The sequence below is a fragment of the Myxine glutinosa genome, chromosome 2 (assembly GCF_964187855.1).
Source record: "Myxine glutinosa chromosome 2, kmMyxGlut1.1, whole genome shotgun sequence".
Taxonomy (NCBI): Eukaryota; Metazoa; Chordata; class Myxini; order Myxiniformes; family Myxinidae; genus Myxine; species Myxine glutinosa.
In genome coordinates, this window is record NC_136262.1 from 29,385,373 (window position 1) to 29,399,590 (window position 14,218).

The window sequence follows — 14,218 nt, forward strand, 5'->3', positions numbered from 1 at the left end:
GCCACGCCCGGGGGCAAGGCGTGGCCTCGGGAGATATATGCGGGCTCTAAGCTCGAGCCCGCCCAGTGCTGAAGTGCGAGCTCTGAATAAAGACTTGTTGTATCAACGCGTTGTGGCCGACCTCTCTGGCAATCGAGTCGTGTGTGCACAGCACCACACTATACACCTTAACATGGCGTGCGTTTAGAAACATGGGAATTCTTCTGGATTCTTTGTAGTTAATGAGCCTAATTAACTCAGGAGATCATAACGATCATTTCGCGAGAACTACACAAAAAACATGCCGCACGCATGCACACCCCACACACACACACCACACCGTCCACACACACACACACCACACACCCTTTCCCGTGGGAGGGCCCCCAGACACCCCTTAACCCACCCCCTCCCTCCCCAGCGCTTTTGTCTCATGCACCCCCCCCCCGTCTTGAAATTCCTGGATCCGCCCCTGAGCAGGTTCATCACCAGTGGGCTCAGCACAAGCATTACACGACTTTCCAATATATATATATATATACATTGACGCTTTCAGAATACAAATTGAAGGCAATACGGTTGGGCAGTCGACCACGTGACCGTTCAATGGACGTGATACGAGCAAAGGAACGCGGCGAAACATCTCGCAAAACGGGTCGTCTCACCGTGACTCCTCCCCCTCACCACGTGGGTTTGTCCGAAGAATGACCGCGCGCGGACCGTTCCACGTTTGCTGCAGACGGAGCAGGGTGGGGAAAATGGCCGGAAAATGGTTTGTATCCCTTCGAGATTATTTCGAACTCAATAAAAATCAATGAAGGAAATGAGAGCTATGAATATAATTATCGGTTTAGTTAAAAACAAAAATGCTGCACAAACACTTGGTGCGAAGACACCGCATCCTCGGTCAATACGTTGCACCCTGCTCGGGAAATGGTAGCAACCTTTGTCTAAATCGCCGGATCGTAGGGATGAGCATGAAAAAGAGGAGAGCCGATAAAAAGCAGGACGTCTGTGAGGAATTGAAATACATGTCGAGGTATCGATAAGGTGAGTGAGTGATGGTTGGTTGGTTGTTTACCTGCGTGGTTTCGTGACCGCGGGAGACGCGTGTGGGTGATGGCGGGAGAACGTGTCAGATCATATTCATTTGGGAGGGTGAGATGTGAGAGGAGACCGAGCTATAGTATAAAGAAAGCTGTGCCTGTGGTGAGGGAGAGAGATATGGTGATGGAGTGAGCTGTGGTGATGGAGTGAGCTGTGGTGATGTAGTGAGCTGTGGTGATGTAGTGAGCTGTGGTGAGGGAGTGAGCTGTGGTGAGGGAGTGAGCTGTGGTGAGGGAGTGAGCTGTGGTGAGGGAGTGAGCTGTGGTGAGGGAGTGAACTGTGGTGATGGAGTGAGCTGTGGTGATGGAGTGAGCTGTGGTGATGGAGTGAGCTGTGGTGATGGAGTGAGCTATGGTGAGTGAGTGAGCTGTGGTAAGTGAGTGAGCTGTGGTGAGTGAGTGAGCTGTGGTGAGTGAGTGAGCTGTGGTGATGTAGTGAGCTGTGGTGAGTGAGTGAGTTGTGGTGAGTGAGTGAGCTGTGGTGATGGAGTGAGCTGTGGTGATGGAGTGAGCTGTGGTGATGGAGTGAGCTGTGGTGAGTGAGAGCTGTGGTGATGGAGTGAGTTGTAACAAAAGCTGTGGTGATGTAGTGAGCTGTGGTGATGTAGTGAACTGTGGTGATGTAGTGAACTGTGGTGATGTCGTGAGCTGTGGTGATGTAGTGAACTGTGGTGATGTAGTGAACTGTGGTGATGTAGTGAACGGTGGTGATGTAGTGAGCTGTGTGGATGTAGTGAACGGTGGTGATGTAGTGAGCTGTGTGGATGTAGTGAGCTGTGTGGATGTAGTGAGCTGTGGTGATGTAGTGAACGGTGGTGATGGAGTGAGCTGTGGTGAGTTAGTGAGTTGTGATGTAGTGAGCTGTGGTGATGTAGTGAGCTGTGGTGATGGAGTGAGCTGTGGTGATGTAGTGAACGGTGGTGATGTAGTGAGCTGTGGTGAGGGAGTGAGCTGTGGTGAGGGAGTGAGCTGTGGTGATGTAGTGAGCTGTGGTGATGTAGTGAACGGTGGTGATGTAGTGAGCTGTGTGGATGTAGTGAACGGTGTGGATGTAGTGAGCTGTGGTGATGTAGTGAGGGAGTGAGCTGTAACAAAAGCTGTGGTGAGGAGATCGTGTCGAAAAAAAAAAGGAGGACTTTTTTGAAAGTTTAAACAAAAACAACAAATGAATAATAAAATGAATGTGCTGATTATTTATCCCCGAGTTCCAGTCTTCGCCAAATCCAAATGAAGTCGATAAACTGATACATTGGATGAATGTGGTGTTGATGATGATGATGACAGGGCATGACGGAATGAATGAATGACTGACATAAGAAGAGGTCATTCATTCATTCATTCAAAGTTGACGTTAACGGGCGTGCAGAGTCCATGGTGAGGAATGATCTGCGCGCGCAATATGAATGAAGAACTGAGTGAAGAGTCAGCAAATAAATGAGAGGAAGATGTGATCGTGGGACCTGGTAGAACACATGGCGTAACATTGAAGAGTGACCCGTGTGAGTGGTTTGAATGAAGACTTCTGTTCTCTGTTGATTTCGTGGCAAGTGATTTGAATGAACTCTGACGTGATTTGAAGGCAGAGTGAGCAATGAATGGTGGTTGAGTGAGTTTAGCAGTTAATGGTGAAGAGTGAGCAGCGAATGGTGTGAGTAAGATGGTTGAAGAATGAGGTGAGAATGAAGTAAAATAAAATTCAAATCCGGTGAAAAGAAATTCCTAAGACGCCTTCGCAAACAACACCGTCATGGTTTTATACCACGCTCAATCAACGAACGCTGTTTGTGAGTTCTGAAGGGCAGTGTACTGTAAACTGTAAAATAGCTGTAAAGTTATACAATATGGACCGAAAGACCCCATAAAGCAAAAGTCGAATTTGTAATGACAGCGGGTTGTTCTGATGCGATGATGTCGGGTGCGTTCGGGGTAATAATTATACTCCACTCTGTGGAGGAATTGTACGCTGTGTCGCTGTTAGCGTGGGGAATGCTGAAAGCGCGGGGTTAAAATGGCGGATCTCGACTAATTAATGAAGTCACGTGGCGAGATTTTTTGGAACGTGGGCGTGGCTTTATCGCGGTTTTGCGGTCATCCGCAATTGCCTGTTGCGGTAATCCATTGTTTCCTCTTCCTCTTCACTGTATTGATTATTTATTTCCCTGTGAAAATTTGCCATGCACCCGCGGCTCTTCCTCTTCCTTCACGGTCTTTTCGGCAATGAAGGGGTTTCAGTTGTTTTGTGGAAGTCTCATGACGGGGATTGTATAAAATGGTGTATACCTTCACCTGGTCCTATACCGTTTTTGGCCCCAATCACTTAAATGGTGAAGAATAATTTTTAAAACTCCAAATTCTTAGGTCCAGATCCGGATCTTCACCAAAATCGAAATATTTTGTCCTCATCACATACCAAACCTCTCCACCAAATTTCGTCCGAATCCGTCCACAACTTTTTGAAATATCCTGTTCACAAACAGACAGACAGAGACAGACAGACAGGGGGTGAAAACATAAGACCTCCATCCACACGCGGTGGCGGAGGTAAAAAAAATTTAAATAAAAGTCAGGTGTCCATTATGATTTAAGTGAATAAGGCTTCTGTCCCTAACTGTGTGTCGAGATATTTTTTATTGAATCTGTGAGTCTTGTGCTTGTATGAATGTGTGTGGATGTGTGTGATGACTGATGGACCCGTGTGTGGATGTGTGTGATGACTGATGGACCCGCGTGTGGATGTGTGTGATGACTGATGGACCCGCGTGTGGATGTGTGATGATTGATGGACCCACGTGTAGATGGGTGTCATGAATGATGAACCCGCGTGTGGATGTGTGTGATAACTGATGGACCCGCGTGTGGATGTGTGTGATGACTGATGGACCCGCGTGTGGATGTGTGATGATTGATGGACCCACGTGTAGATGGGTGTCATGAATGATGAACCCGCGTGTGGATGTGTGTGATAACTGATTGACTCGCGTGTGGATGTGTGTGATAACTGATGGACTCGCGTGTGGATGTGTGTGATGACTGATGTACCTGCGTGTGGATGTGTGTGATGACTGATGAACCCGCGTGTGGATGTGTGTGATGACTGATGAACCCGCGTGTGGATGTGTGTGATGACTGATGAACCCGCGTGTCGATGGATGTGATGACTGATGAACCCGCGTGTGGATGTATTTGATGACTGATGCACACGCGTGTCGATTGATGTGATGACTGATGAACCCACGTGTGGATATATGTGATGACTGATGAACCCGCGTGTGGATGTGTGTGATGACTGATGTACCTGCATGTCGATGGATGTGATGACTGATGTACCTGCATGTCGATGTATTTGATGACTGATGTACCCGCGTGTCGATCGATGTGATGACTGATGGACCCGCGTGTGGATGTGATGAATGATGAACCAGCGTGTAAATGTGATGAATGATGAACCCGCGTGTGGATGTGATGAATGATGAACCCGCAGGTAAATGTGCTGAATGATGAACCCGCGTGTGGATGTGATGACTGATGAACCCGCGTGTGGATGTATGTGATGACTGATGAACCCGCGTGTGGATGTGATGACTGATGAACCCACGTGTGGATGTATATGATGACCGATGAACCCGTGTGTGGATGTGATGACTGATGAACCCGCGTGTGGATGTGATGACTGATGAACCCGCGTGTGGATGTGATGACTGCTGAACCCACGTGTAGATGTGATGACTGATGAACCCATGTGTGGATGTGATGACTGATGAACCCATGTGTGGATGTGATGACTGATGAACCCATGTGTGGATGTGATGACTGATGAACCCATGTGTGGATGTGATGACTGATTAACCCATGTGTGGATGTGATGAATGATGAACCCGTGTGTGGATGTGATGACTGATGAACCCGCAGGTAAATGTGCTGAATGATGAACCCGCGTGTGGATGTGATGACTGATGAACCCGCGTGTGGATGTATGTGATGACTGATGAACCCGCGTGTGGATGTGATGACTGATGAACCCACGTGTGGATGTATATGATGACCGATGAACCCGTGTGTGGATGTGATGACTGATGAAACCGCGTGTGGATGTGATGACTGATGAACCCACGTGTGGATGTGATGACTGATGAACCCACGTGTGGATGTGATGACTGCTGAACCCACGTGTAGATGTGATGACTGATGAACCCACGTGTGGATGTGATGACTGATGAACCCATGTGTGGATGTGATGACTGATGAACCCATGTGTGGATGTGATGACTGATGAACCCATGTGTGGATGTGATGACTGATGAACCCATGTGTGGATGTGATGACTGATGAACCCATGTGTGGATGTGATGACTGATGAACCCGTGTGTGGATGTGATGACTGATGAACCGGCGTGTGAATGTGATGACTGATGAACCCACGTGTGGATGTGATGACTGATGAAACCGTGTGTGGATGGATGTGATGACTGATGGACCCCGCATGTAGATGGATGTGATGACTGATGGACCCGCGTGTGGATGTGATGACTGATGAACCCACATGTGGATGTGATGACTGATGAACCCACGTGTGGATGTGATGACTGATGAACCCACGTGTGGATGTGACGACTGATGAACCCGCGTGTGGATGAAATGATGACCGATGAACCCGTGTGTGGATGTGATGACTGATGAACCCGCATGTGGATGTGATGACTGATGAACCCGCATGTGGATGTGATGACTGATGAACCCGCGTGTGGATGTGATGACTGATGAACCCACGTGTGGATGTGATGACTGATGAACCCGCGTGTGGATGTGATGACTGATGAACCCACGTGTATATGTGATGACTGATGAACCCATGTGTGGATGTGATGACTGATGAACCCATGTGTGGATGTGATGACTGATGAACCCGCGTGTGGATGTGATGACTGATGAACCCGCGTGTGGATGTGATGACTGAAGAACCCACGTGTGGATGTGATGACTGATGAAACTGTGTGTGGATGAATGTGATGACTGATGAAACCGTGTGTGGATGGATGTGATGACTGGTGGACCCGCATGTAGATGGATGTGATGACTGATGGACCCGCGTGTGGATGTGATGACTGATGAACCCACATGTGGATGTGATGACTGATGAACCCACGTGTGGATGTGATGACTGATGAACCCGTGTGTGGATGTGCTGACTGATGAACCCGTGGGGATGTATGTGATGAACCAGTGTGGATGTATGTGATGAACCAGTGTGGATGTGATGACTGATGAACTCGTGTGGATGTTTGTGATGAACCCGTGTGGATGTATGTGATGAATCCGTGTGGATGTGATGACTGATGAACCCGTGTGGATGTATGTGATGAACCCGTGTGGATGTGATGACTGATGAACCCGTGTGGATGTATGTGATGAACCCGTGTGGATGTATGTGATGAATCCGTGTGGATGTGATGACTGATGAATCCGTGTGGATGTATGTGATGAACCCATGTGGAAGGATGTGATGAACCCGTGTGTATGGATGTGATGAACCCGTGTGTGGATGTGATGACTGATGAACTCGTGTGGATGTTTGTGATGAACCCGTGTGGATGTATGTGATGAATCCGTGTGGATGTGATGACTGATGAACCCGTGTGGATGTATGTGATGAACCCGTGTGGATGTGATGACTGATGAACCCGTGTGGATGTATGTGATGAACCCATGTGGAAGGATGTGATGAACCCGTGTGTATGGATGTGATGAACCCGTGTGGATGTGATGACTGATGAACCCGTGTGGATGTATGTGATGAACCCGTGTGGATGTGATGACTGATGAACCCGTGTGGATGTGATGATTGATGAACCCATGTGGATGGATGTGATGAACCCATGTGGATGGATGTGATGAACCCGTGTTGATGGATGTGATGAACCTGTGTGGATGTGATGACCGATGAACCCGTGTGGATGGATGTGATGAACCCGTGTGGATGGATGTGATGAACCCGTGTGGATGGATGTGATGAACCCGTGTGGATGGATGTGATGAACCAGTGTAGATGGATGTGATGAACCCGTGTGGGTGGATGTGATGAACCCGTGTGGATGGATGTGATGAACCCGTGTGGATGGATGTGATGAACCCGTGTGGATGGATGTGATGAACCCGTGTGGATGGGGTTTTGTTCAACAATTATGGAAGGAATTATCAATGAAATCAACAGAACGTTGATGGAGGTATGGTAACCACCATGGGGATAAAGGAGAATCTCACATTTTGAGCGTTAATCCTTCATCAGAGTAAAATGGGACGAAGGGATAATGCCCAATCCTCTTTTTCTCCAACGAAGTGATAATGCCCAAACCTCTTTTTCTCCAACGAAGGGATAATGCCCAAACCTCTTTTTCTCCAACGAAGGGATAATGCCCAAACCTCTTTTTCTCCAACGAAGGAATAATGCCCAAACCTCTTTTTCTCCAACGAAGGGATAATGCCCAAACCTCTTTTTCTCCAACGAAGGGATAATGCTCAAACCTCTTTTTCTCCAACGAAGGAATAATGCCCAAACCTCTTTTTCGCCAACGAAGGGATAATGCCCAAACCTCTTTTTCTCCAACGAAGTGAAAATTCCCAAACCTCTTTTTCTCCAATGAAGTGATAATGCCCAAACCTCTTCATCTCCAACGAAGGGAAAATGCCCAAACCTCTTTTGCTCCAATGAAGGGAAAATTCCCAAACCTCTTTCTCCACCGAAGGGATAATGCCCAAACCTCTTTTGCTCCAACGAAGGGATAATGCCCAAACCTCTTTTTCTCCAACGAAGGGATAATGCCCAAACCTCTTTTGCTCCAACGAAGGGATAATGCCCAAACCTCTTTTGCTCCAACGAAGGGATAATGCCCAAACCTCTTTCTCCAATGAAGGGATAATGCCCAAACCTCTTTTGCTCCAACGAAGGGATAATGCCCAAACCTCTTTTGCTCCAACGAAGGGATAATGCCCAAACCTCTTTCTCCAATGAAGGGATAATGCCCAAACCTCTTTTGCTCCAACGAAGGGATAATGCCCAAACCTCTTTTGCTCCAACGAAGGGATAATGCCCAAACCTCTTTTGCTCCAACGAAGGGATAATGCCCAAAACCTCTTTTTCTCCAACGAAGGGATAATGCCCAAACCTCTTTTGCTCCAACGAAGGGAAAATTCCCAAACCTCTTTTGCTCCAATGAAAGGAAAATTCCCAAACCTCTTTTGCTCCAACGAATGGAAAATGCCCAAACCTCTTTTGCTCCAACGAAGGGAAAATGCCAAAACCTCTTTTGCTCCAACGAAGGGAAAATGCCCAAACCTCTTTTGCTCCAACGAAGGGATAATGCCCAAACCTCTTTTTCTCCAACGAAGGGATAATGCCCAAACCTCTTTTTCTCCAACGAAGGGATAATGCCCAAAACCTCTTTTGCTCCAACGAAAGGAAAATTCCCAAACCTCTTTTGCTCCAACGAATGGAAAATGCCCAAACCTCTTTTGCTCCAACGAAGGGAAAATGCCCAAACCTCTTTTGCTCCAACGAAGGGAAAATGCCCAAACCTCTTTTGCTCCAACGAAGGGATAATGCCCAAATCTCTTTTTCTCCAACGAAGGGATAATGCCCAAACCTCTTTTTCTCCAACGAAGGGATAATGCCCAAACCTCTTTTTCTCCAACGAAGGGATAATGCCCAAACCTCTTTTGCTCCAACGGAGGGATAATGCCCAAACCTCTTTTTCTCCAACGAAGACATAATGCCCAAACCTGTTTTTCTCCAACGAAGTGAAAATGCCCAAACCTCTTTTTCTCCAATGAAGGGATAATGCCCAAACCTCTTTTTCGCCAACGAAGTGAAAATGCCCAAACCTCTTTTTCTCCAACGAAGGGATAATGCCCAAACCTCTTTTTCTCCAACGAAGTGAAAATGCCCAAACCTCTTTTTCTCCAATGAAGTGATAATGCCCAAACCTCCATCTCCAACGAAGTGAAAATGCCCAACCTCTTTTTCTCCAATGAAGGGATAATGCCCAAACCTCTTTTTCGCCAACGAAGTGAAAATGCCCAAACCTCTTTTTCTCCAACGAAGGGATAATGCCCAAACCTCTTTTTCTCCAACGAAGTGAAAATGCCCAAACCTCTTTTTCTCCAATGAAGTGATAATGCCCAAACCTCCATCTCCAACGAAGTGAAAATGCCCAACCTCTTTTTCTCCAACGAAGGGAAAATGCCCAAACCTCTTTTGCTCCAACGAAGGGATAATGCCCAAACCTCTTTTTCTCCAATGAAGGGAAAATGCCCAAACCTCTTTTGCTCCAACGAAGGATTAACGCCAGAAACATCAGCTTTTTGCTTCTCACGGCGGCTAGCATACCTCAACGTCCCTGTGATTTCATCCATCGTTCTACCTCCCCGCCGACGCTGGCCTTCACCAACTCGACTAGGTTTTCATTCTGTAGTAGGAATTGTTTGATTGGTTTAATGGAAAGTGGAAACTCATAACCTGTAACAACTAATTACACAGCTACATACCCAGAACTGGTTCATATCGGAGGCTAAGCTGACTGTCTTTTCTGAGAGCACTCGCGTTTAAAAATCAGTGCTGTACTCCCATTGTATACAGCCAATGAGCATGGTAGGACAGGGGACAATGTGCGACTGTGGACTAACTCTAAGGATGCGAGTTGTGGAATTTTGTAAATATTTCTTGAGATAATCTCCAATATGATTGCCCGTTGCTCGGTGCTAAAACATACAATGTGTTGTGACCTCTTTCCAGGGCCTACGTGACGAGCCACCATGCCTCTCATCAAGCGCAACATAGAACCACGCTTCCTGTGCCGTAGGCCACTGCCACCCAGCCTGCCCAGTGAGCTGGAATGTGTTACCAACCACACGCTTGCTGGAATAATCCGCCAGCTCAGCAGCCTGAGTAAGGACGAGAGGTCCCATGCCTGTTTCTTATACACACGTGTGCATATTTTGCAACGGCAGCCTGGTGTTGGCTTAGCGGTTAGGGTGCCGGCTTGGGATCCTAGGATCCTGGGTTTGAATCCCGGTCGATCGCTGAATTAACGCCAGGGGGGTTGACTCAGCCTGTCATCCTTCCGAGGTCGGCAAATTGAGTACCAGTTCACTGGTAATTCCCTGTGTGTCGCAGGAGGCAACTAACAGGGTTGCTGGCAGGAAGGGCATCCGGCCATAAAACATTTCTTCAAAAAAGAGGACCACGGTGCCTGAAAAAGGCCAACCCCTGCTCTGTGGGGGGGGGGGGGGGGGGGGGAAATGGCCTCTAAAGGTGGTTCTAAAGGTGGTTCATATTTTGCAACAGCTCACGGGACCACAAAATGCATTCCATTTTGCCAGAAATTGATAAAATTGTCATGTACTGTGATGACCGTGAAGACAAAGGAGGAAGTATTTGTGCTTTGGATCAACAAGATATAAACCGATATAAAAGCACTTCGATCAGCATGGTTTTTAAAACTATGCAAAACTTGGTTGAATCACCAACTTTTCACCGCGATTTACAAATTTCGCCTAAATAACGTGATCCATCTATCATGCACTTGATTTTGCGGACCAATCGGTACAAATTACCCTATGAGCTGCAGATGTGGTGCAGTCGAGAAAACTGTAGAACGCATACACACAAACTTCCTGGAAAAAGAAGAGTGCCGAAATTGTACCGGTGATTAATTGGAGCAACGGGAATGATAAAGAAGAACCTCACAGAGATCTTAAAAAACCATCCCGGGGAATATTACTACAAACAAACTGCAGTTGTAAGCTGTCCGGGGCTCGGTGACAATCCTGAAAAGGGCCCTCCTAACAAAACTCTGAGAATAAGAAAACTTCACAAACTGGTCCATGAATCCCTTACTGAAATGGAGGTGCATGCTTCGAGACCTGGGAGGACTCCGTTCCATCTCCTGAAACCCGCATATGGAGATAACAGCCAAACACATAGACACACCTGCTTTGAGTAATAGATGAAGTTGGATTTGCAGACAGGCTGAATACGTTCGTACATCTTGGTTACTCGTGTTTGTTTTTCATGATGTTAATTTTTCCAAAATTCCCACCGGGACGCCCATTGCCGCCCAATTCTCTGATCCTGTCATACGTCCCTTTCCATCTCCACCAACGCTCTGCCTTTTTCCTGTCTCCAGAGTAGCCGATCTAATTGCACAGCACTCCTTTCCCTTTCCTACAGGCTCTCAAGTTGTCCATCCAACACTCATCAAATCCTGCCTCTGATTGTCCTGCGTTTTACTCCGCACAAACCCTGTTTGTCAGTGTCAATCCAAGTCTCAAGTCCTTCTGCTTCTTTTTTCTGACCCCAAATGGTTTCCAAGTTTCTTCTTTACCATGAGCCTTGACCAACGTATTGAAATGTGCACACAAGGTTGGCCAAATGATAAATGGTAGTGGATCAGTGGTGAACAACCTAAGCTAATCAGGGAGCCACACGTCCGGCCATCAAACAACTCCAAGGGCCGCAATACGCCCTTTACCACATCACCTTTTTTGTTTGACCAATCGGGGATACCTGCCCTACGCCCACGCTATTTAGACGTCTATAACTATAGACATATTTAGTCTCGCTATAACTAACAGATACGTTCCTTGGATTGGTTGTTGTGTCAATAATTATTTAATTCTGTCTCCCGCTTCCCTTAAAGATGACACCTACCTGTGCCCAACGGTGCATGGTGGGCCATACCGCCGTGGCATGGCCATACATTTATTTGAAAAACTTTCTGCACTTAACCATAGATGCTTGGGCCTGCTGTTCCTATTTGGCCATAATAGTGCTTAATGAAAGGGTCTTAATGGAGAGTTCTATTTGATTTCCGTGCAATAACTCGAGTGGTTTCCTTATAACCGGACTCGGTCGTATTTCATCCACAACAGGCCGGCATGCAGAGGATTTGTTTGGGGAGCTCTTCCACGAGGCGAGCGGGGTGTACCTCCGGGCAAATTCCCTCCAGGAAAGGATCGACCGCCTCGCTATCAAGGTCACTCAGCTGGATTCGACTGTGGAGGAAGGTAAGGGTAACCTTTACTACCCCTACCTTGTAACCTTGCACATGTGCATCACAGCTCATGGAGGTGAAAGACCAATACAGATTTATAAACAACATTGTAATGGGTACTGGTCGTTGGTGGACCATGTCCATGGCCTGGTGGACAGTAAGTCCCAGGCTAAGGTGGTTGAGGTCATGGCTTGAATTTTTTTAAGGAAGCAAACATAACGTTATAGGTAGTGGTAAAGCGCGGCGTTACGCGCGCTGCTTGTGAGCAAGGAGGAAGCGGACAAGCGGTAACATATAAACGTCTTTATTGTAAGACTACACTGTAACACTGTACTCCTCCGGGCTGGTCGCCCGGGGTATATCATGAGGCCACGCCTACCCCTCGGGCGTGGCCACCGCCCACTTGGTGCGTGGAATGATGTCACCACGCCAGTGGGCTTTTGTGTCCGCCACACGCGCCCCCCCAGAATTCCCGCGCACCTGGAGGGCCAGTTTGCGGGGCAGACGAATGACCCGGCCGAAGCGCCCCCTGGCGATCGGCGGCGTCCGGGGTGCAGGGATGCCAGGTGGGATGCCCCTGGCTGCTCCTGGGATGGGTGCAGGACCGGGGGGCGGCGTGGCGGCGGGGCTGGGCGGTGCCGGGGGTCCGCCCGCAGGAGGGCGGCCCCGACGTGGGGGTCGGGCCACTGGCGGTGGATGGTCCACATCGAGGTGGGCCGGCTTGAGGCGGTCTTCCGAAACGCGGTCAGGAGTACCGCCGATGTCCAGGGTGAAGTGCTTCGCCCCGGTCTCCAGCACGCGGAAAGGCCCGTCGTACGGGGGCCGCAGTGGTGTCCGATGGGCATCGTGGCGGACGAAGACGTACTCCGCCGTGCGAAGCTCCGGGGCGACGTGCGTCGGTGGGTGCCCGTGGCATGCCGTTGGCACCGGGGCGAACCTCTGGGCGGTCTCTTGCAGAGCGGAGCGCTGCTGTGCCGCGGACCATGGTGCCGTGGAGTCGGGGAGGAACTCGCCCGGCACCCGCAGCGGTTGCCCGAAGACCAACTCCGCCGCGGATGCGCGCAGGTCCTCCTTGGGCGCCGTGCGGAGGCCCAGCAGGACCCAGGGGAGCCTGTCGACCCAGCCGCCGTCGCGGAGGGTGGCCCGGAGCGCGGCCTTCAATGAGCGGTGAAATCGCTCACACAGGCCGTTAGCCTGGGGGTGGTAGGCCGTGGTTCGGTGCAGCCGGACCCCGAGCCCCTGCGCAACCGCCCCCCAGAGCTCCGAGGTGAACTGGGGGCCGCGGTCGGATGAGATGTCTGAGGGGGCGCCGAACCGGGCGACCCAGGTGGCGATGAAAGCCTGCGCGACATCGGCCGCCGTTGTGGATGCCAACGGCACGGCCTCCGGCCACCGGGTGGTGCGGTCCACCATGGTGAGGACGTGGGTGAAACCCCGCGAGGGGGGCAGAGGTCCCACCAGGTCCACGTGGACGTGGTCAAACCGGTGTTCCGGCACCGTGAACGGGGCCAACGGGGCCTGGGTGTGCCGGTGCACCTTGGCGCGCTGGCACGCGAGGCATGTCCTGGCCCAGCCGCGGACGGCCTTCCGGAGGCCATGCCAGACGAACTTGTCGGCGATCAGCCTTTGGGAGGCCCTCGCGCCCGGGTGGGACAGGCCGTGGATGGCGTCAAACACCTGGCGCTGCCAGCCCGCGGGCACAATGGGGCGGGGACGCCCGAGGGAGACGTCGCACAAGAGGGCCGCGCCCGCGCCGCCGAACGGCACCTCGGTGACGCGGAGGCCCGTGACGGCGGTCCGCAAGGCCTGGACGTCGGGGTCAGCGGCCTGGTCCGCTGCCATCCGGGCATAGTCGATGCCGAGGTGGACTGCGTGGGCGACGGCCCGGGAAAGGCAATCCGCCACCGGGTTGTCCTTCCCCGCGACGTGCTGGATGTCCGTCGTGTACTCGGACACGGCCGAGAGGTGACGCTGCTGCCGGGCCGACCACGGCTCGGTGACCTTGCCCATCGCGAAGATCAGCGGCTTGTGGTCGACGAAGGCAGTGAACGCCCGGCCCTCGAGCAGATGGCGGAAGTGCCTGACCGC

General features: G+C 50.2%; 1 protein-coding gene across 3 annotated transcripts in view; it reads left to right on the forward strand.

The window, feature by feature from the left end:
- The first annotated feature begins 907 nt into the window (after positions 1-907).
- LOC137421944 (actin-binding protein WASF3) overlaps positions 908-14,218 on the forward strand; it is a 33,776-nt gene continuing 20,465 nt past the window's right edge. Inside the window, exons 1-3 of one of the 3 annotated variants that reach the window (XM_068108543.2) lie at positions 908-1,029; positions 9,871-10,023; positions 12,009-12,143. In XM_068108543.2, the coding sequence (XP_067964644.1) occupies positions 9,891-10,023; positions 12,009-12,143 (268 nt within the window). In that variant the 5' untranslated portion in view covers positions 908-1,029; positions 9,871-9,890. Of the gene's footprint in view, positions 1,030-2,564; positions 2,585-9,870; positions 10,024-12,008; positions 12,144-14,218 lie in introns of those variants that run through there. The other 2 variants (XM_068108544.2, XM_068108545.2) reach the window with 2 other exon arrangements.